Source organism: Vulpes lagopus, chromosome 4, assembly GCF_018345385.1.
Source record: "Vulpes lagopus strain Blue_001 chromosome 4, ASM1834538v1, whole genome shotgun sequence".
Classification (NCBI taxonomy): domain Eukaryota; kingdom Metazoa; phylum Chordata; class Mammalia; order Carnivora; family Canidae; genus Vulpes; species Vulpes lagopus.
This window is the reverse complement of record NC_054827.1, coordinates 109,447,101-109,469,765: the sequence shown is the minus strand read 5'-3', so window position 1 is coordinate 109,469,765 and position 22,665 is coordinate 109,447,101. Positions and strand designations below refer to the sequence as shown.

Here is a 22,665-nt window from a genome sequence, read left to right as displayed (position 1 = left end):
AGCCCAATACCTATGCAGGCTCAGCTTCATTCACCTTTGAGGCCAACGGGTCACCTGGGACATCTTTACTGTTTGGCGCAAGAGTGGTGAGATGCCAGCTAAGGACTCTGGGGGTACTGGCTGACAGCAGCTGCCTATAGTGTTCCTGATGTGTGAGAGACAGGACAGGGGCACAGATCTTATTCCCAGCCTTGGTTTTCTGTCAGCGCGGATGACACCACGTGGCCAGCCTGCCTGGTGCACACAGCTTGTCAGGGCTGGGCCAGGTGTGCTTAGGGCTGCTGCTAAGGCCAGAGCCCACACAGGCCTCAAGGGTCGATGAAAAGGTTATTTATAAATCAGATGGGTAGAAGAATTAATAAACCTCATAGTAACTTCCTTAACTTGATGCAGCTCATCCTTTAAAAGGAAAAATTAAAACCAAATGGAAAATTAGTATCTTCTACAATCTTGTGCTTAGAGGAAGATAAAAGAGATGAGTATCATCAAGTTTAATAATCTATCTGGCTGGTGTGAGTTACACATAGGTTTACTCTAAGGTCTTGGGAGCTGAAAAGTCCTCTACAATCTCTCTTTAAACAAGTGATGTATTCTTAGTCTCTCAGACTCTGACCTGCTACCTGATAGGGTTTTCTCTCCATGCAACTGTTGCCAGAGACCCAACCCCTAATGTGTTGCCTGTTTCTGGAGGAGACCACACCTTTCTTAATAGCCTGCATTTCTGTAATAATGTTATACTTGGCCTTTTTTTTTTTTTTTTTTTTTTTTTGCCTTTTTAAGCTGTTTTATAAACTTCAGAATATATAACGAGCATCTTGCCATGCAATAGGGTAAAACTCCCTTGCTAGAAGAATCTTACAGACTGGGTCAAAATACTATGTTCAATTAGAAGCTGGCCACAGGAGACCCACAGAAACACATAACACCAGAAGGTCTGCAACAAAGGTACACTGAATACATGTAAGTTCAGGAAGCAAGCGTGTCTTCCTATTAACTTGAGGAAAGACATCAAGATTCAAGGCATAGGCCAAACTCCTCATCATGGCCATGGTGAGGAGGGTCAGTGCTAACTGCTCGCAGACCACGACTGGGCTGCTTTTCCATCCCGTCTCACCTCCTCCCGATCCTTTCCATAATCTCCCCTTTCACTGCTGCCTGTGGCTCTCCAAGCCTCTGACATGTGTCCTTGTTATACTGTAGGATGTGACCGCCTATGATTGACTCGAGGCACACGACAGTCACCAGCTTCCAGGCAGGGCCAATGGCTCTGCTTTATTAGCAATTTGTTCCTTTTCATCCTTTTTTCGTTTTTCTGGTTGGCATGAGATTTTGTCCCGCTCATTCCTCTCTGGATGCCACTGCTCTTAGGCCTGTCCTTGCGGTCTCCCACTCTTCCTGATTCTTGCCATGAGTGCCATGTGGCAACACTTAGACCTGCACACCAGCTCCCCCTCTGCCACCTACTCTTTGGGGCCATCCCTGGCCTGCATACCCTTGGAGTCACTGGGAGCAGGTGCCAAGAAGGGCCACCTTGCTTTGTTTTTAAAATCTTTTTTCTTCCCTCATTTTCCCTGTGTCATTCCTGTTAATCTTACTGGAGTTTACCATCTCATAAGCTGTCTCAACCTCATTTTTTTGATATAAAATTAAGAATTAAGAGACAATAGCTCCTGTGTAATGTTTGGGTGTGGGATCCCTAGGAAAAACCTGGCGGTGGATTACTAACAAAATTATCTGAATCTTGCTTGCTCTTCTTTGGTACACATGTAGACTCAGACAAAAAGCAAGCCTTACCTTTCAACCTTCCTGCTGCGTTCTTCAGAAACACACCCCCATCCCGCACAAGCTTCTTCCGCTTCAAATCCTCCTTGGCAAACATCTGGCCGCTCTTCATTCTCATGATCGACTTGCTATCTGTCTTTGTATAAATTTCATTCAGACGCACTTTCTTTTCATAACTTGCCACTTTGCTGTCCACGGCTCCAATCACATCCTTCACCAGGCTCAGGGACTGAGCCAGATCTTCCTGCTCCACTTCATTGTCTTGGAAGGAAGGAATAATCCTGTTTTTAATGGATCCTTTCAGACAAGGAGAGGGGGAAGCCTACTTCCTGGTGGACATGCTGATAGCATGTCTGATAGAGTGAAGCCAACACACCAAACATCATGTGCCTATCCTTGTCATAAGGTTAATTCTCAATAAAGTTAGATGTTTTCTACAACAGACACAGCATGCAATTCCACGCCATGTCCTGAAGCAGAAGGACCCAACAATTTCAGGGAGAGAGAGGGGCAACAGTAATGTATGTCTTTATCTCATCTTGAACATAACTGCCTAGGAGCCGGGCTGGCCAAGAGAGAGAAACTAGTAAGTCCAGGTTCAGTGAAAAACAACAGCAGGTCTAGCAGTTCACTTATGGAAAGAACTGGTGGGGATCCCTGCCCAGTCTTGTGGTGAGGGAGAAGTTGCTCGGGCTGCTGAATCTGGAGGGAGTCAGTAAGTGGCTCCTTCCTGCTTTTGTCCACCTGAAGCCTGGGGATACAGCATTCCAAGTTTTCACTTAAGAAAACAAAACAGTTTTAGGGTAAAACACAGGATCTCTTAGAGACCTGTGAGAGCATTAAGCAGCTCTTCCTTGGGGCCTCTTGTGCTGCTGGTCATACAAGAAACAGTCTGCTGGCAGACCTGACCGGTGAGGAAAGAGGCTCACCTTTGGTACATTGCAATATTCTTTGGAATAAAACTGGGTATTTCGTGATTCGCTGGGTCACCAGCAATATGCACTCTGGGATGCCTAGCCTCCTCACGACGGCACTGCTCATCTTCTTCTGCAAAGGACAAAACGGGATTATCAGGAGCTATTCAAGGAGGGCTCTGGCTCAATGAATAGTGACACAGTGCCCCAGACCACGAAAGAGAGTTCCCTGTTTCACACTCATACCTTCACAAAGGCCTGAAACCGCTTATCCTTGGTATGAAGGTCTTTAAAGTAGTTCACAGACTGGTTGTGTTGCCCACAGAACTTGCCGTATGTCTTCTTTAAGCGTTCTGCGTTCTCCCCTGAAAACTGCAGAAAAAAGCAAGCAGAAGTTAAGTTGGAGCTCAGGACGCTGAAATTTTATACAGAATCTATATCAAATTTTGTACAGTTTCCAGTCTATTTGTAAAACCCAAGAGTGCGTTCCCCAAGAGTTCCTCAAAAGATTAAAATGGTGCAGCAGCTTTGGAAAACAGTATTGCAGTTCCTCAGAAAGCTACACAGAGTTATCATGTGACCTGGCAATTCTGCTCCTAGCCATAAAACTTACACAAAACCTTGGATATGAAAGTTCATAGCCACCATATTCACAAGTGCCCCCAAGTGGAAATAAACCAAATGCCCATCCAAGGGTAAATACAATGTGGCAGGAACACAGGATGGACCATTATTCTGCCACAAGAGGAATGAAATACAGATAGATAGTTATAATATTGATGTTGAAAGCATTATTCTAAATGAAAAAGTCAAACGCAAAGGACTGTCTATTGTTTTATCTCATTTACTTAATAAGTCCAGAATAGACAAATCTGCAGAGATAGAAAGTAGATTGGTAGATGCCTAGAGCAGGGGCAGGGTGATAAAGATGTTCTAAAACTGACTGTAATGATGGTCATACAACTCTGTGAATATAGAAACTAGAAACCACTGAACTGTACACTTTAAGTGGGTACCTTCTACGGCATATCAATTTGTTCCGATAAAACTATTTATTTTAAAAAAACAACCATCACAGAAATATCTATGTGCTGTGCACTTAAGTAGTACAAAATGTGTTCTAATTTCTATTTGTTATAAACACAGTAGTGAAACAAGGAGATTCACTAGAAGTTTTCTGGTGAGACAGTCAGTCTTAAAAAGCTCACCTTGATAAATCAAAAAGATATCAGAAGCAGCTATTATTACTCAGTGATCTGCTTATCTTACCTACCTCAGGCCAGCAGTCCTAACAATTCTGTGTGGCCTTTCATCATTTCTAAATGTGTGCAGTCTCAATGGCTCATCTGAAGAGATGTTCACTTTCGGGTAAAACAATAAGTTTCTGCATGTTAAGCATCAATTTCTAATGTATTAAAAATCTCTGAAGGCAACAGAAATTGATCCTTACCAAAAAACTTGAAAGAAAAAAGGTTCAGAGTATCTAGCTTCTCCTTTTCCCCTTTACCAAAGGGAAAGTTAAAGCAAAGATTTTTAGGTGCTCCACTTCCATCATGAAGTAAGTGCTATAAAAGGGTGGTTTTAGAACTGGCACATAGAAGCAACAAATGGACACCATGACAGTCCAAGATATGAATCCTACCATTAAAGATCTTACTAAAGGAACATGCACAAGTACAATGAACTATGGACAATACAAGTCAGGTTAGAAGAGGCACCTGTGCAGGTCTGAGGGTAGAGACAAAGACGTGGAATCTGTTAGGAGGGGATGTTAGGGCCCTATTTGTGGCAGAGACCTGTGTTACAGCATGAGCCATGCTCTGTGTGCCTTACATCCTACCATGCCTTTGTTCACTTGGGAACAGGAGAAGTGTGAGGCATAGGTCTGAGTTGTGTCTGCCTCTGTGGTTCCAGCTGGTATTTTGATGCCCAGGAAATATTAGAAAAAGGATGAATGAATGCACTAATGAGTTAATGAGGTGAGGAGTACAGGCTGAAGAACGTAAGGAAAAGACAACACTTTATCAATTCTTAGGCAGATGTTCTACCAATGAAGCTTCTGCTTATATGAAGCGGCAGAGATCTGCTGGGGAAGAAATAGTTGGGGGTGATGCCGTGCTCCTCTGCCTGTTAAGGTTCAACTAACAACACTTTTTTCAAAATAACTTCTGGCCCAACTGTTTTTGGAGTAGGATTGAAACCATGCCACCTCTTGATGAAAACATCAGCAAGATCTATTTTATGGAACTATTTTACAGTTTCTTGTTCAATTTTCTAATCCCACGTGGTTTTCAGATAAAGGAGTTCCTTTTGATTTAAGGCATAAGGAGGAAGTTGAAATTCCAAAAGACTGCTTTTAACTTCTTAAACTACACTGTTTCTGATGATAGACTGGATGCTGAAAAAGGAAAATGGGACTTTTACTGAATATCTACCATATATGCTAGTTATTTTATGTATATATTCTTTTTAGTTTTAAAAAAATGACATTAGGAAAGAAAATCTGCCCTCATTTACAGAAAAGGAAATTGAGGCTCACAGAGATTTGAAAACTTGCCTATGCTCACAAAGATAACAGGCAGTACAGTCAGGATGTAAATGCGTGGCTGCTGAACCCCAAAGCTTCACTTTCTACCTCATTATGTGGGGGAAGATCCTTTCCATTGCTCACCTGATTTACAAGCACATCTCCCATCCTCTTGATGAGGAAGTTCTTTTCGCTTTTATCCACCAGAGATTCCTTCTTCCGCTCCAGGATCCTCTGAAAGAACTGGCTATGGATACTGATCAGTTCATCCAAACAGGGGAACAGCTTCTCCACCGTCTGTTGCTCAAAGAGCAGTTCTGTCATCATCCCCCGGCTGTACACATCGCTCATGATCTTCAGCGTGCGGATGTGGTGCAATTCTGTCTGCATCAACTCTGAAGCAGGACAAAGCTGGTCAGGATTCTCCTTCAAAGGTCACCTGCTACTAAAAGCCCACTTTAGTCTTAACACTATTTAGAGCCCAACTGAAACTTAAAAACTGGGTCAACAGCTGTCTTTCCCTTAAAGTGTTCCCATTTCATTTCTCTATTTCACATCACCTAATGCTGTTTTCTGACGGCATGCTGGATTCCATCACTCTTTAAATGATGGTTTCCCAAGTGGTCTGTGCTAGATTCAGAGCCTTTCATAATTTCCTACAAATGACTCATGCTTAGTTTCCAATGTAGCTGAGAAATCAAACTGTACAGTCACAAGAGATCTCTTTCTAGGGCTGCTGCATAAACAAGCGCTTACATTCAATAAAATTAAAGGAAACAATTTTATTTTATTATTTTATTTTTTAAAGATTTATTTATTCATTCAGAGAGAGCGAAGAGAGAGGCAGAGACACAGGCAGAGAGAGAAGCAGGCTCCACGTAGGAAGCCGGATGTGGGACTCGATCCCGGGTCTCCAGGATCACACCCCGGGCTGCAGGTGGCGCCAAACCACTGCGCCACCGGGGCTGCCCCAAGGAAACAATTTTAAAGAGAAAAGGACAGATAAGATCATGTCTCTAAACCTCAAAATTTTTAAAGAAAATCTGTGACATGCACCATACTTGAAAATTGGCTTTCTAAGGTCCAATGATTTCCTTGATAAAAGGTGCTGCACAATGCAAATCAAACATCAGCAGAACAAATGGAGGGTCTCACCATAAATCACTTCTTGCCGTTTGACCACATCTTTCTTTTGCTGTTTGAGAAACTTGCTATCCACTACTCGACTCCAGGACTCTGCTTCTAGTTGTTTGGATTCCATCTCGAAGTCCCCCATTAGCTGTCCTTCATTCATGTCTGTACCTACTCCTCAAAACAGCAAAAGATCAGTATCAGAATCTGGGGTCTGTGAGCTCTAGGAAGCTTACACTGCACTTTCCTCAGGTGATAATTTCCCAAGACACACACAGTGCATTAACACAGGGAATATTCATAGAATGCATATTCTAGGATTAGAAAAGAATCATTTCCTGTCTGGGAGTGACACACTGCATGTGCACGACTGGGTTAGAGTGATAAATATCACGTAAATCAAATGTGACTGACATACGGGATTCCTATGTGAATAAGGAATTGTAAAGTACCTGGTAACTTTACTTAAGAGGCAGGCTTATGACGTGCCCAGAGCTATAACTGACCACATATGAAAAGTCTAAGGGAAGAAAAAGTGTTTGTACTAGAGAAGGACTACATTAAAGTCAATGACATCCTTCAATGGACAACTATCTAACAACTGGGTAAGTTTGATTACCAACTGATTATAGAGCATTTTGATGATTAAGAGACAAGTTAGAGAATCTTCACAGGAGTAAGGAAGAGGCAGGTACTATTATTATTCCATTTACACTTATATTCAGTGAACAGCACCCAGTCTCCACAGATGCGTAAGACACAGGCCATAATTTCCTCTTACCCTCATCAGTAAGTGATTCTGTTGACTCATTGACCTTGCTGATTTTATTTAGGGAGTCTGTTGAATGAGACAGGAATTTCCAGGTATTCGATATGTTCTCATCATTGCCAACTCTGGGGAAGAAAAGAAGCACATACTGTCAACCACATTTTTTAATAACCCATTGTCTGCATTCTCAAAACGAGTACCAGAAAATCTCTAAAATGACAGCCGGCTATAAGCACCACAGTGATGGAAGACAAATTACTTATGTCAGGTCCTTGGCAACATGCAACACGAGCTATTCAGGAAGGTCAGAAACATCTAAGATCACTGAAAACTTGAACCTCTTGAGCCTTCAGTTATGGTGTATGTGTTTTTCTTTTTTATGATAAGTAACAAGAATAATGCTCTTCCCTTAAACTCTGTACACATTACACAAGAAATTTCTCCATTTGAAACTCACTGTGTAACTGCTAACTTTTACTACTTGTTCCTAAATAACTGCAGCCTAAGCACTTTTAATAAACTGTATTCCTTGGACTTTCTCACACCCAACCCACCAGCTGGCACAGCAGGCCCCCAGTAAATGTTTTTGGTAGGACACAAAAGCAAGCCAGAGTCATTTAAAAGTTTACATTTTATTTAAAGATTGGTTTTTAAAAGTCATAACGCAAACAAGTTTTGAAACCCTAACAACTCTGAAAGGAGGCCTTTGAACAATGACAGTACAAAGACAAAATAAAAATACCAGAAACATTTTTTTAACAAGAAAACAATAGTCAGCACAGAGGTTAGGAGATGAAGACAAAAGAAGATCTGCACCCTTTAGTTAAGAATTTTGCTCCAGCCGAGGTTAAGAGAGATGCAAGAGATGTTCTGAGTCCTACATTTGAGGTGACTTCTTTACTTGATGGGAAGGCAGGAGTCTTATTACCCAAAACAGGCAGCAACATCATAATTAGCCTTGTGCCAGCCCAGGCCTCAACAGTCCGGGGCCAAAGCAACTTTTGCAAAGACCACAAAAGGAACTTAGTGCAAATGAGTGAGTGCAGACCAAGAAGTCCTAACTGGCCCATTATTCACTATCATGAAATGGACTTAAGAGTCAAGATGCAAGCCCAGAGAAGAGATTCAAAAAGCAGCGGAGACACTAAGTTCACATGACCAACAGAAAAGTGTAATATCTGAAAATACAAGTGGACAAGTGGTTACAAACAAAAACCCCGTGCCCCTCCCCCCCCCCCAATTTTCACTGATTTTGATCTAAAAACTGTCCCTTTATAACTCAGGTTCCTTAAAAGTGAGGATGACCACGCAGGAAGCACAGGACAATGTGCCCGATGATGGTGTTTAAAGGGGATTCCTTGCTAAAAAATGGTGGGCATGACAGTGCATCAAAATGCAATCCCCATTCTCCGTATCTGTATCACTTGGCTATACACTAAATCATTATTTTATACCTTTTTTTTTTTCCCTGAGAAGAATCTTTTCCTGAAGTGATATGGTTATTAAACTCCTGTCACCCATATACATGGCCAAACAAGCAAATGAGAAAATGCTCCGCATCACTTGCCAACAGGGAAACACAAATCAAAACCACAATGAGATACCACCTCACACCCAGTGAAAATGGTGAAAATTAACAAGACAGGAAACAACAAATGTTGGAGAGGATGTGGAGAAAGGGGAACCCTCTTGCACTGTTGGTGGGAATGTGAACTGGTGCAGCCACTCTGGAAAACTGTGTGGAGGTTCCTCATCGAGTTAAAAATAGAACTGCCCTATGACCCAGCAATTGTACTGTTGGGGATTTACCCGAAAGATACAGATGCAGTGAAATGGCAGGACACCTGCACCCCGATGTTTATACTGCAATGTCCACAATAGCCAAACTGTGGAAGGAGCCTTGGTGCCCATCGAAAGATGAATGGATAAAGAAAATGTGGTCTATGTATACAATGGAATAGTACTCAGTCATCAGGAAGGACGAATACCCACCATTTGCTTCGACGTGGATGGAACTGGAGGGTATTACGCTGAGTGAAACAAGTCAACTGGAGAAGGACAATCATTATATGGTTTCACTCATACAGGGGACAAAAATAGAGAAAGGGAATAAGGGGAAAGGAAGGAAAATGAGTGGGAAAAATCGTACAGGGTGACAGAACATGAGAGACTCCTAACTCGGGGAAATGAACAAGGGGTAGTGGAAGGGGAGGTGGGGAGGTGGGTGACGGGCACTGAGGGGGGCACTTGGCGAGATGAGTATTGGGTGTTATGCTATATGTTGGCAAATTGAACTTAAATAAAATTTTTAAAAATTAAAAGAAAAAATAAACTCCTGTCACCTAGATGTCAACTGTGCTGTATCTATGAATCCCCACTTACCCAGCAATGTTCTGTATGGAGACACTTTTGGAGAGTGAGATACTCTGTTGGGACCGTCTATTGGCAAACATGGGAATGGCAGTGGCTTCATCTGCCAGGAGGACTGCAGACCGAGGACGCTCCTTGGGCTGTGAAGCTATAAAGGAAGAGAGGACATCAAATGAGTGGTGTATCAAGCTCATGAGTAGTGACTCATCTGACAAGTGTCAAACAGAAGCAAATTTTTTTAAAGCAGATTTGCCCTGGGAATGTAAGTGGATACAAACACTCTATGGAGGACAATCTGGCAATATCTATTGAAACTGCCTAGATCCTTTGATCCAGTAATCTAATTTTAAGATATATTTATTCTACCCCCCCCTTTTAAAAAATGTAATCTCTACTCCCAACGTGGGGCCTGAACTCACGACCCCAAGATCAAGAGTGAGCCAGTCTGGCACCCTGGATATATTTATTCTACGAGATACACTTGTAATGCTTGAAAGGACGTATGTCCAAAGTTATTCAGTGAAATGCTGTTGGTAAAAGCAAAATACCAGCAAGGAAACAAATGAATATCAAAAGATCAATTCACAAACTATGGTACATCATACACTAAAATCCTATGTAGCTTTAAAAAAAATGAAGACACTCTCCACGAACTGATGCAGCTCCAAGATAATACTGTAATGGGGAAAAAAGACAAGGCCCAGGACAAACTTTTTAGACTTTCATGTTTAAAAAAAGAAAAATAAGCCAAATTAGGATTTGCTTTATTTAATAAAGAAACTTGGAGAAGATAAATATATTGGGGAATGAGGATAAAGAATCATGGGTAGTAATATATTTAAACAAAGAAAATAATTCAAAGTAAAATAAAATGAAATTGAAAGAATCTTAAGGATAAAAAGAACCACAAGATGAGAGAGGCCAGTGCCTACCCGGCCATATAGGAGGTGCCTGTCAGATATGCAAACTCCCAATCCTTTGGGCCCTTGGGAGTGGGACCTGGGAGTCCACACATTTTACCAGCTCCCCAAGGGATTCTTCTGTATGTTGCCTGAGAACAAAGATTTTGACCAATTTCTTTAATTCAAGCTGAGGAAAATATAACACTCCATTTAATGTCACATAGTGAAGCTGTTCTCATACTGTGTGGTTCTCTGAACATGACCAGAGAGGAAGCTGGAGCTCTAATTTTATGCTCAAGTGGTCACACTGGCATTCGGGCAACAAATTATTTTTCCTTGGTAACTGAGCTCATGCCCCAGACACGAGCTGTATTATCTGTCCCTCCCCGGGAGTCTCAAGAGCTGGAGGAAATAAGACTAGGGCAGCTGTTATAACTTTATGATATTGCAGGATGTTTCTGACTTAATAAAAATTAATAAAACCATTAATTTCCAATTCAAATTCTATTTAGAAGAAGGTGATACAACAAAACACCAGAAACACACTATACTACCGCATAACCAGATCCTTCCTGCAGGAAGCACACACGGAGCAGGAGACATGGGCCCTGCCCCAACAGGGAGTAAGAGCAGCCAGCAGAGAAGGGAACATGCTCCAGGGTCTAAGGGCCTGGGGCACACCCTCGGTATTTTAGGAGGGAGGTCAGTGAGTGGATAAAACCTAAGGAAGAGACACTGGTTACTGAAGAATGGAGGATGTGGGTAGGTCAAAGGGAAAAGAGGACATTCTGACAAGGAGAACGATGTCAATGAAGGCAGAAAGGATCATGTGGTATGACATTAAGTAGGAGAGGAAAAAAGAAAGACAGAAAGATGTATATAAAGAATCAGTAGAAAAGGCTAGGGAAACAGAATGAAGTCATGCTATGCAGAACCATAAAAGTGATAAAGAACAACTCTATTTTTTTTTTAATTTTTAAAGTAATCTCCACCCTTAACATGGATCTCGAACTCACAACCCCAAGATCAAGAGTTGACTGAGGCACTCAGGTACCCCCAAGAACAACTTTGTTTGTAAAGGACAGAATCAGGCAGTCAATGTACAGCCTTCCCTTGTTTGAAACCAATCCCTATTTCACTCAGGGAACTGATGTAATATCACTGAGCCTCAGTTTCCCTATTTGTGGGGATGATGACAATAGCTAAAGCTAACACTAAAGGAGGCCTATTGGGTTCTTTATAGGTGTGATCTCATTTAAACCTGATGACCACCCACTGAAACTTTTACCCTCTGTTTACAGAGGAGGAAAATGAAGTATGGAGTGCGGATATAGTAAATACCCAAGGTTACACTGAGTGGCAGTGCTGGGACTCAAACTCATAAGACTTGAATCTACAATCTGTACTCTTAACCACCATACTGCGTCAGCGGGGGTAGAACGGTAAGAATATTTGTGGGGGTCAGAGGTAACACATGTAACCTGACAACTTGACATATAATAGGTATTTTTTTATTTTTTTATTTTATTTTTTTAAAAGGTTTTTTTAAAAATTTTTATTTATTCATGATAGTCACACACATAGAGAGAGAGAGAGAGGCAGAGACACAGGCAGAGGGAGAAGCAGGCTCCATGCACCGGGAGCCCGATGTGGGACTCGATCCCGGGTCTCCAGGATCATGCCCTGGGCCAAATGCAGGCGCTAAACCGCTGAGCCACCCAGGGATCCCCCTTAAAGGTATCATTTCATCTGATGTGAAAGAAAATAGATTTCTGAAACAAAGGACAATGTCCCAGAAAAAATGTTTAAGGAAGATCAGACTGGTAAAAGGTTTTGGAATGGGTTGGATCACCAATTAAAGTGGGTGTGGGCCTGGTGAAACTTCTCTTATAGGCATCTACCTGCAGCGATTGACAGTAAACAAACTTAATCTACCTAAACAGAATCCACATGCTTCTGGAAGAACTCAGAGCAATGAGGTGTGGAATAGTGGTTCTCATGCTTGAGTCTGCATCAGACTTACCTGGGTGATCAATTCAAACATAGATCATGGGCTCTACCTCTGAATTTCTGATTTAGGTCTCAATAGGGTCCACGAATGCACACTTATTATTGATCCAGGAAATACACTTTGAAAAACACTGCCTTAGGGTAAGTCCCACAGGGGTTCCCATAGAGCCAATTAAGAAGACACTCAGTACTGCATTATTTATGGTAGTAGTTGGAAATGACTTAGATATCCATCTTTGGGGGAACTGATAATTAAATTGTGGAACAGGTTTATGAGAGAATACCATGCAGCAGTCTGAAACAACAGCTTATCCATAAAAACATGCATAGATCTGAAAATGACAGACTGAGAAAAAAGCAGAATGAATAAGCCTAAGTCCTATCTAATATAAATGCAACACACAAAACAGGGATCCCTGGGTGGCGCAGCGGTTTGGCGCCTGCCTTTGGCCCGGGGCGCGATCCTGGAGACCCGGGATCGAATCCCACGTCGGGCTCTCTGCATGGAGCCCGCTTCTCCCTCTGTCTGTGTCTCTGCCTCTCTGTCTCTCTCTCTCTGTAACTATCATGAATAAATAAATAAAATCTTTAAAAAAAATATTAAAACACACACAAAACAGTAAGAGGTATTTTCAGCGATGGATGTGTAAAGAGAACCGATCAGAAAGATACATGTTAACTAACCACAGGGGGCGCTACAGAGGGAGGTGATAATGCAAAGAGGAGGTAACACCAAAGTGGAGCCTTGCACTGGTGAGGACAGGACAGTACTCTGTGATTGACTCGATTCTGTGTACCACCTGAAGGCCCTGGAGGAAGAAAGAGAACTACTTACTTCACTTTACAGTTTATAAACTAAGAAGTTTGATCAGCAAGATCTCTTTTTCCCTTGTATAACTGTAGGTGTTAAAAACATGCATAATTGTCAACTCATGGAAGAGAACTTGGAGATGCATGAAATTTCACCTGCTGAACCACATGGAAATAGGGCTGCCTCTCAAGTGAATATACACACTATTCTAGAAGCCTTCCAAGGGCATGTGATGGTAAAACATTCGGCTTTTGGACAATAATCTGCAGTCTTCTCTAAATAACCACAAAATAAATACTCAAGTCTTAAGAGTAACAAACAAATATTACAAAAACATTTTTAAGTCCTGAACCAGAGAGTCAAAAGAGCTGGCAGAGAGGACGGCTGAGTGACTTACGCTTGCTCCGCATGATGACTGTGGGCAGTGAGGATGTGTCCTGGGCCTGGAGGCTTCCTCTGGGCTGCTGAAGGAGAAAGGAAAATAAATACATGAGGACTGCATCCACAATTTATCTTCTGTCAGGTCTCAAGAAGCCCAGAGCCAGGAGAGAGCAGGGACAGCGCTCCAGCTGGGCTCCTGGCCAATGGTACTCACCATCCCTCCAGTCACCCCCACAGGCTCTCCTCTGAGCCTGCCAAGTGCATGACCCCCAAAATGCTGCTTTCCCCCCTGGAACACCCTGTGCCTCTTCACCTCAGGGCATTCCTCAATTCCAAGACAATGTGAGAACCATCTCCTGGGTAAAGCCACCCATCACCTTCTTTCTTCTCCTCATCCAAGGCAGAGCCTGGTAGTCCCGAGAATCACGCACAGACCTCCACAGTTTCCCCCTTGTTTATGGTCACTGTCTGCCTGCCATCTCTCCCCCCACTGCCTGCCATCTCTTCCCCCACTTAGTTCCTGAAGAGCAGCCCCTGTGCTTTTTTTCATTTGTTTCTCCAAGTGACTAGCATTAATAAAAGTACTAAATAGTCCTTATGTAAAGTACTAATTTCAGTTGAGACTTTTGTTGTAGAATGTGATAGAAACACTGTGAGAAATTAGAGTGAGCCAATTACTCTGAGATAAATCAGGCTACTTCCAATTTAGAAATGGAACTCCTCTTTCAGGCTGTGTTCTCTTATAAGGGAGATGCTACATCCCTATCATTAGTGTTCTACAGAGCTTAGTACATTCCTAGTAGCTCTAAGTCTCGTCAGATCACAAACTCAGTGCCCATGGGGTTAGGCAGGCAACAAGTGAAGGAGGCAAGGCCGGGGGTGGGGGGAACCTACACATCCTGTTGAGGAAGCAGCAGCCTCTCAGCCCCCGTGGATTACCACTTTCTATCCATCTGCCCAACATTCAGGGACCTAGACAACCAGACTCCGTGCTGGATGCCTCAGATCTATCAACGGATCAAACATTCCTGACTTGAGACTGCTTGGCAAGTTTGGTGCTTACATTCTAGTGGGGGGAAGGTACAGATTACACAAAATAAATGTAGTAAGTAGATACAAGCTGTTAAATAGAGACTCTGAGAAGGTGAGAAGTACTATGGAGAGTAGGAAAAAAGAGCAAGGTGAAAACGGAGACTGCTGGGTAAGAGGAAATAACCAGGGTTGTGAGATCTTCCAATTTTCCTTTTTTGAGGTCATCCAATTTTTAAAGGAGAAATTAGAATCTAAATTGATATGAAATGTGATTTCTTCAAATAACTGCATCAACAACAACAAATACTTCCAGAGCCAAACAAAATTTATATCCCCAGCCTGATAAAATCTGGGGTACAGAAGTGTATCGTTTTTATGCTCATTTAGACTTGTAGCAACTGCATCATCTGGGAACTGACTAGAAATGCAAATTCCCGGGCCCCACCCCAGGATGTGCAACCCGGGAAGAGGGATGCAGTAAGTGGTCTCTTGCAAAAGTCTCTGAGGGGACTCTAATGCACATTCATCCAGGTGTGAGGCCACTGCATTACGTAATGTTTGCTTACTGCTAAAGTGCACAGCATACTAAGTATCATGTAGATGGAGCTGGAGTGTTTTCCTGACAAGGACAGAAGGACATTTATTTATGGGTGACTACAACACTGAAAACCACGGAGGCTATTTAGAAGGTAGACCCCCAAACCCTCTCTCTTTAGGGCCACTTGATAAGTGGTGCCCATTATTACATAGCATGCACCTCCCGGGCAGATACCTCCACTCACTTCCTGTTCTTGTGTCACATGACCAGAGACAAGTGCTCTGTAACCCATGGACAAAAGTGCTGCCGGGCAGGCCGTGTCAAACTCTCACACTCCTCAGCAGGTCAGAGCCCCTGAATGCCACCTGCTGCCCTCAGGGTGGCCCCAGGGGAGCCGGGTGTGTGAACAGCAGAGCAGGCCTGCACACACAGTTAAGAACAAAACCACTTTAACAACGACACAGGGACATTAGAAACTCAGAGATGTGTATTTAACACGGAATTCTGAAAGCATTTTCTTTTCCAAAAGCCTCAGATACCCGAGTGTGTTAAGAAACTCGGTGGCCTTAGAGAAATATTGTTTGTTTTGGTCTCAATGATCACAATAAACAAAAACCCCAACCAGGACTCTCCCCATTCCGAGTAATGTCTTACCTTCATTTTGACCTTTGCACAGGAGGCCAGGCTTTCTCTACAGCCTTTGTGGACAAAAGCACTGCAACCTGAAAAACAAGCAAAGCCCCAGGTGACTTGGGCCAAGCAAACAGATCTTAGACTCTGACTTCCCAAGTGAAGTCACTTGCATATCACAATGCGGCTCTAACTGGAATTACACACTGCAGTCCCCTTCCAGAAAGCAGGCGTGTGATGTCATGGGGAGGAGGAGAAATGAGAGCAGATGTGATTTCTGATTAACGGAAACTAGAAGTCTGGAGCTTCTCAGGCAGGAAGCTGAGAGGCAACGACGCAAAACGACAAGAGAAGTGCCTGCTGTCAACAAGTGAAATGAGAGTCATAGACAAATCCATGAACAGAGAGCCCCTGACCAGGACCTGGGAAGTACGTATGCTTTTGCCAGAGGCAGAGTGTGAACCTCAGAGTCTACCTGTCTATGTCCTTCTGTTTGGGATCTTATCCACTCTGAGCTTTCTGCAACCCAGCTAGAGTCAGGAGACAAAAGAAAGGTCACCAGAACTACCCCAGGCACACCTTGGAATCTGTACTCAAGATAAAGTGGGAGACTTCCGGAAAGATGGAGGGGAGACCACTTCTGTCAAGGACATGAACCTCAACCCTTACTTCTTCTCCCTTGGCTCCACAGCCACTGATGTAAAAACTCAGCCCTCTCTGTGCCTCAGAATGGTCGCTGTCAGCTCTTACTGCTGCTATGAAGTCGTAAGATATAACTGTGCCAGGAGGCCAGAGGGGAAGCAGAAACAAAAGATCTGTGGGGACACCCGGTGACAAAAGCGTTTCCAGGGGAAGGCTCCCTGAAAAAAATCAACCCAACACCACAGGTCCTGACAGCCTCAACTCACTCACTGTGGGCCAAGACACTCTCTTAGCTCACACGTATGGATGTGGGAAGAGGGGAGTGATGATGGGGAGGATAGGACACTAGAATAGACTGCCAGAACCCCAGGCCCCAGGGGCCTCTCCCCACAGGCCCTTCCTCAACAGTTGCTCCCATGATGTCTCCTTGGTTCACGGATCTCTTTGGTAATACCACCTGTCACACCATACTGTGATGGTCTTACGTTTTTTTCCTCCATGGAGTGCTCTTCTAAGGCAGGGACCCTTCATCTATTGCTCAATCTTTAAGTCTTTCTACCACAGTGCCTAGCTCATGGCTCCTATTCACATGTCTAGTTTAGACCCTGCTAGGTCTTTTTTATCCAAAAGGCAAATGCCCTGATACTACATTGATTATAGAATGTGAAACACCAACTGGCTCTGCGAGTTAGTGTGACCCATGCAAGTCTGTCCTTACCCCAGTTTCCCCATCTAGTAAATGAGAGGAGGGTCTACACTTTCCCCCAAGTTCCTTCAGCCTATGATTCCCTAAGACTCTTTATGTTACATCTCTTGAAAAAAGGGTTAATTTTTCAAAGTGAGTCCCACTGGACTGTCCCACAAGGTTCATGCAGCTGAAGATTTCAACTTCTGTGTCATCTGAATTATTAGTAGGGTAGCCCCAGCCACCTAGTATGTTACATTCAGGGAAGGGCCTCACCTGGAGAGTCTTGACAGAGGCCACCACTACCCAGAGGCTATCACGATATCAGGATATCAGGCTATCACAAAAGCTATCTGCTTTTGTCAACAGGATGGCCCACAAAGCTGGAACTAGTCTGGAGTCCTAGGGGTGGGGTAAGGCTTTATTCTCGGCCTTTTGCTCCTAGGCCTGCCTCTGTCCCCTGTCTAACTAACCTCTTCTAGCTCCACTCCATGTGGCATTCATGGTCTGGCCACCTTTCTGTTAACACACCTGAAGAGTCATCTAAGCTCTTCTACCAATGGCAAAACAAGGTCAGGCACTCCTGGAAAGGGCTCATGGTGGCATCAACAAGAAGAAATACTGGAAGGTTTTTTTTTTTTTTTTTGTGGACAAAAAAAAGCTGAGAGGCAACGAAGAATGAAGAAGGTCTTGCCCCCCCCATTGCATTCTTCTCCAGAAACAGACTGCAAGTTAGTGATTTGGATGCCATGCTTCTTATAATTTCTACCGTCTGTGGTCATCTCCATGAAAGTGGTGAAGCTACTCTAGAGGTCAGCAGTGAGACAGAGCTTATGTACTACTCAACAGGAATGCCGGGATTTCTCAGCAATGTCCCTTTCTGGGCATAAGGAGGCCTCTGCAGAAAGAGACCCCTGGGGAGTGACTCATTCTAATCAGCAAAAGTAAACACTATGAGGATGTTTCTCTTAAGAACCGGAAACCACTGGCCGTCATTAATTTGTCCAGTTCTCTGTGACTTGAAAATACAGATCAATTTTGATAAAGAAAAAAAATTTGATAAAGAAGTCATTGTTTTATTACTGAGAGAAAAAGTAGAACCACAAATAGAAATCCATGTAACTCCTGAGATACCGATGTGGCTATGCCCCTCTTCACATCATGCAATGTAACTCCTGTTCCAGGATCTAGGCCCCTGTGAAGCTTGGCCGAAAACTTCATGCAGTTTAGGAAAGGCCAAAGAACCAATAGGTGGGCTAGACCATATGTCTTTATTGATTTGTATTTAAAAATTGTTTTTGCTACTCATTTCCCAGAAACTCTTCAATGGCTCCCCATCATCTTTAGGATAAAGCTCAAGTTTCTTCCTTGGCTTGATATGGCCTGCCTGTGAGCCCTGAACAAAGTCTTTTGTGCTTGTGTCCCTTCTCCTGACTGGGTCAGTGCGACTCAGCTCTATGCAGTCCTCTCTGACTCACCCAAGGAAGAAAAGATCCCCCCACCTCTGTACTTCTGCCATTCCCTGCTTGCCTCCATTATGATACTGTACTATACTGGTTGTACTGTCACACTGGATAGAAAACTCCTTGAGCGAGTCTCACTTTGTATTTTACAATTTTTAGATCTCTATCCCTAGTTCCTGGCCCACAGTAAGCACTAGATGTCTGAAGAGGGGACAGAGGTGGGTGGGTGAGCTCCATGCTGGACCTACAGCAAAAGCACACAACATAGTTGTGGAGACAAATTCCTACAGTCATTTTCCAGTGAGACAGGAGCATTCTCCCATCTGCACACTATCCTTACTCGCCACACAGATGCCGGGAAGTATGGAGCCGCCCTGTTCCAAGGGCCTAGCTGACTCATCATCTCTTCCATACATAAACTTCAGAGCTCCCCTCGCCATCTTTCCTCTTTCACGAATCCCTGCTCAGCTGAAATGTTTCAAATTAATGTTCTTTAATCCTATTCCTCTTTCTTCCCTCTTAGAGTCTTGCTTAGGAGAACCTCTCGTTTGCTTCCTTCTACTTAACAAAATACGCTTTACAATATAGGAGATAAGCATATGAGGAAACTAACAAATCCATATCAAGGACAAGGAAAACCACACACTTTGAAATGAAATTAAATGTACTGCCACACACAATAACTGCATCTTGAAAGTGTTAAAGATTTTTCATAAAAGACAAAAAGCAATAGAAAAGTTGTACAGAACATGAACAGGCCATTCACGACACAAAACAGTGCTTGATCTCTCTAGAAATCAAGGAAATGCAAACTGAAACAGAGAAATACCATTTTGTGTGCAACTGAATTGGATAAAAGTCTGCCAATTCTAGATACTGGTGAAGAAATGGCAGTGTAGGAACTCTCAGCATCTGCCGAGGGTCTAGAAAGTTGGTACCTTTTGGCAATATGTGGTTAAGCTGACAATGTGCCCACTTTATGACTTAGCGATTCCCCTGGTGTATATACAAGTACAGGAAGACATACATACATACATACAGGCACAAAGGGATGTTCCCTGGAGTCCTACTTACAGAAGAAATTGGAAATGACCCAACTGACTTAGTAGTGGGACAGATTTGATATATTCATAAAATGGAATACCATACAAGAGTTAGAAGTCAATCGTCTAGATTAATCAGTTTCAATACTCTGGATCCTCTAGAGATGTGTAGATTTTACAGAATGAGACATAGTGTAGGATACCATTTATATAAACTAAAACAAATTAAATGTTACTTACACCGGAAATAAAATTGTAAAATACAGACTATGTATACACTAAATTCATGACAGTGCTTATCCTTGGGGAGAGAGAAAGAGGGTTGGGAAGGGAAATATGGGGGGGATTAGACTTTAATGGTTTATTTCTTCAAAATTGAAAAATAACCCGAAGCAATATAACCAAATGTTACTACTTTTTCATGTTGACTGGTGAGTACACAGGTGTTGTTACATTATTAATGTGTTGTTACATTATTAATGTAGAGCTTTGAACTAGTATTTTAAAAAACCAAGACCCCAGTATATTGCATTCCAATATCCTCCAAAGTTCCTTGGATTTTCTTATAAACATTTCCTTATCATTTAAAAAAGTCAATCATAGTTGAGATAACTTAAAAAAAAAAACAATTTTCCTTTTTTTTTCTAGTTCACTTTTAGTTTTTTTAAATTTAAATTCAACTAACATACACACTGTATTATTAGTTTCAGAGGTAGAGAGTTCAGTGACACACTCTTATGCCACACCCAGTGCTCATTACATCAAGTGCCCTTCTTAACGTCGACCACCAATTACCCCATCCCCTCACCCACCTCTAGTGACTCTCAATTAAAAGCAATTTTTCAATCAGCTTCTATGGTTTTCTATTCCAGTTACAAAAGTGCATTTTCTTCTCTGCTTCAATGCAAATCAATACTGTTTTTCATCATCTATGGGCACCAGGAAGTGGGATTTCCCACTAATTCTGATCTACAAGAGACAGCTTAACCACAAGAGTTAGCACACTGGGACATGACCTGTCTCCAGAGAACATTCTGCCTATGCCTTTCTCCCCAATCCATTCTATCACCCGACAGAATTAAGCAAAGGCGATTTTGAAAGAGGTGGTGTCATCACTTTTCACAGACTTCAGTAATATTCAAGTTCTCAGGCCAGTGTTGGAGGTTTAAAAGACAACTCCAACTGATGAATCATACACGCAGATATAACACTAAAATGTACTTCTAGGAAACACCTCTTCATATACATTCCCTTTTTAGCAGAGACAGGCCCCCAAAACCTCTAACCCAGCTAAAATTGTAATGTGCTGATGGGATCATAAGTCTTGGTGATAAATAATTCTCATGGCTATCTGCCTAATATACTCAAATACCTACTTGAAAAACAGTCAACTTGTTACCAAGTTGTCCTGGACTTGGTTGGCAGTCAGTTTTAGTGGTGTGTGTGTGTGTGTGTGTGTGTGTGTGTGTGTGTGCTTTAGAAACTCTGGTCCCTCTGACATCACCCAAAGTCACATTAAAACTTTATTCTTGGTTTTGGAACACAGATAACTACCAAGAACAGAAGAACCAAAGACAAATCCAATATATTGTCAGGCGCTCTGTCACAAACCATACCATGTTGTTAGGGAGATCAAAGAACTATTTGGCCTTTAATTATTTATTTATTTAAAAGAACAAGATTTCCTTATAGCAGTAAGCAATATACTTTCATTTTTCAAAGCTATTCAAAAAAGTCTCAGCACAGTGGTTTATGAGAACAGAGCCGACTCTTAATTAGATTTCCCGAACTTAAAAAAAACTAAAAAAAAAAAAAACTAAAAAAAAAAAAAAAAAAAAAAAAAAAGATTTCCCGAACTTAAATGCAAAAAGCCCAGCCTTCAACAACTTCTTTTTTTCTACTACAAGGAGGCAAGAGACAAAAAAATGTGAAGGAAAACTCACGTAACTGGGAAATATCATCCATCTGTTTTGTTTTTTTTTTTAACCTCTGCCACCAACTGCCACAGATCTGTAGTGAACTGTTGTTATATGTGACACGTTGTTTCTCTTTCAGCAGAAAAACAAAAAGCAGCCAGTTTAAAAAAAAAAAAAAAAATCCCCTTTACCAAAGGGTAAGAGGACTGGCCCTGCTGAATGGAGCTGGAAACAAAGAATGGCAGGGGTACAAGGACTGCCACAAATGGAAGGATTCACCTGTCTGAGCTGCGTTCTGAAGTGAGGGACCTTCCCGCCCTATGTCACTGATCATCCTTAGGGAAAATGCCAGAACTCCTGCCTCACAGATGCATGTCTGAGCAGTAAAACTGATGTAGGGAAAATTCTCTGATCCTTCTCAAGAACAGGCTGAAGGGTTCCCTTTAAGGACAGAAGGGTGCAACTGCTTCCTATCATTTCAACCCTAAGCCAGGAAACTAAAACTAAAACGAACGACAGTGGAAACAATAACAACAAACCATTTCAGTATGAGTTTAGAAATACATGGTCCACAATTCTTTCTACAACTTTTTTTGTTTAAAATCTCCAGGGAGTATGAAACATCGTGGTCTGGACTGATAGAGCTTATTAGCTACAAGGCACGTAAAATGTTCTTTGTAGCTGGTGTAATAACCACAGAGCTGATGTGCCGAACAAGAGGAAAGCCACAGACAAGAGCCTCATCATCTTAGCCAAAGGGCTCATGAACAGCATTTCTCATAAGAACACTGGTAAACAGAATGCAACAGAAGTGCTCTGCTTGAGTAAGAACCAATTCACTGATCAGGCTGTTCTTTTACCTTCCTTTTCCTTAAACGACAAATTTCTTGTTTTTAATCAATTATGTGTATTTTACTCTTTCATGTAAGTAATGAACTCCACCTGCCAGAAACAATAGAGCTGCCTTCCCAGATAAAATCCAAAGCAAACTCTGACCATCATGCACTTTCTAAACACTGGTTCCTACTTAGAGTGCAGCTGATCTACTTGTTTATTTTTTTAATCAAGAGAAACAACCTATCACAAAAGTACTTAGAAGCTGCTAACACAACAGAAAAT

The 22,665-nt window shown here is 42.3% G+C and overlaps 1 protein-coding gene across 11 annotated transcripts in view; it reads right to left on the bottom strand.

Moving 5' to 3' along the window:
* The window catches only part of AKAP13 (A-kinase anchoring protein 13), a 325,195-nt gene that overhangs the window by 20,623 nt on the left and 281,907 nt on the right, over positions 1–22,665 (bottom strand). For 9 of the 11 annotated variants that reach the window (XM_041751826.1, XM_041751825.1, XM_041751829.1 and 6 more), the window contains 9 exons: positions 15,822–15,889; positions 13,614–13,680; positions 9,506–9,641; positions 7,136–7,248; positions 6,379–6,531; positions 5,368–5,618; positions 2,943–3,068; positions 2,712–2,829; positions 1,795–2,043 (listed from right to left, as the gene is read on the bottom strand). In XM_041751826.1, coding sequence (XP_041607760.1) covers positions 1,795–2,043; positions 2,712–2,829; positions 2,943–3,068; positions 5,368–5,618; positions 6,379–6,531; positions 7,136–7,248; positions 9,506–9,641; positions 13,614–13,680; positions 15,822–15,889 — 1,281 coding nt within the window. The remainder of the gene's footprint in view (positions 1–1,794; positions 2,044–2,711; positions 2,830–2,942; positions 3,069–5,367; positions 5,619–6,378; positions 6,532–7,135; positions 7,249–9,505; positions 9,642–13,613; positions 13,681–15,821; positions 15,890–22,665) is intronic. The other 2 variants (XM_041751827.1, XM_041751828.1) reach the window with 2 other exon arrangements.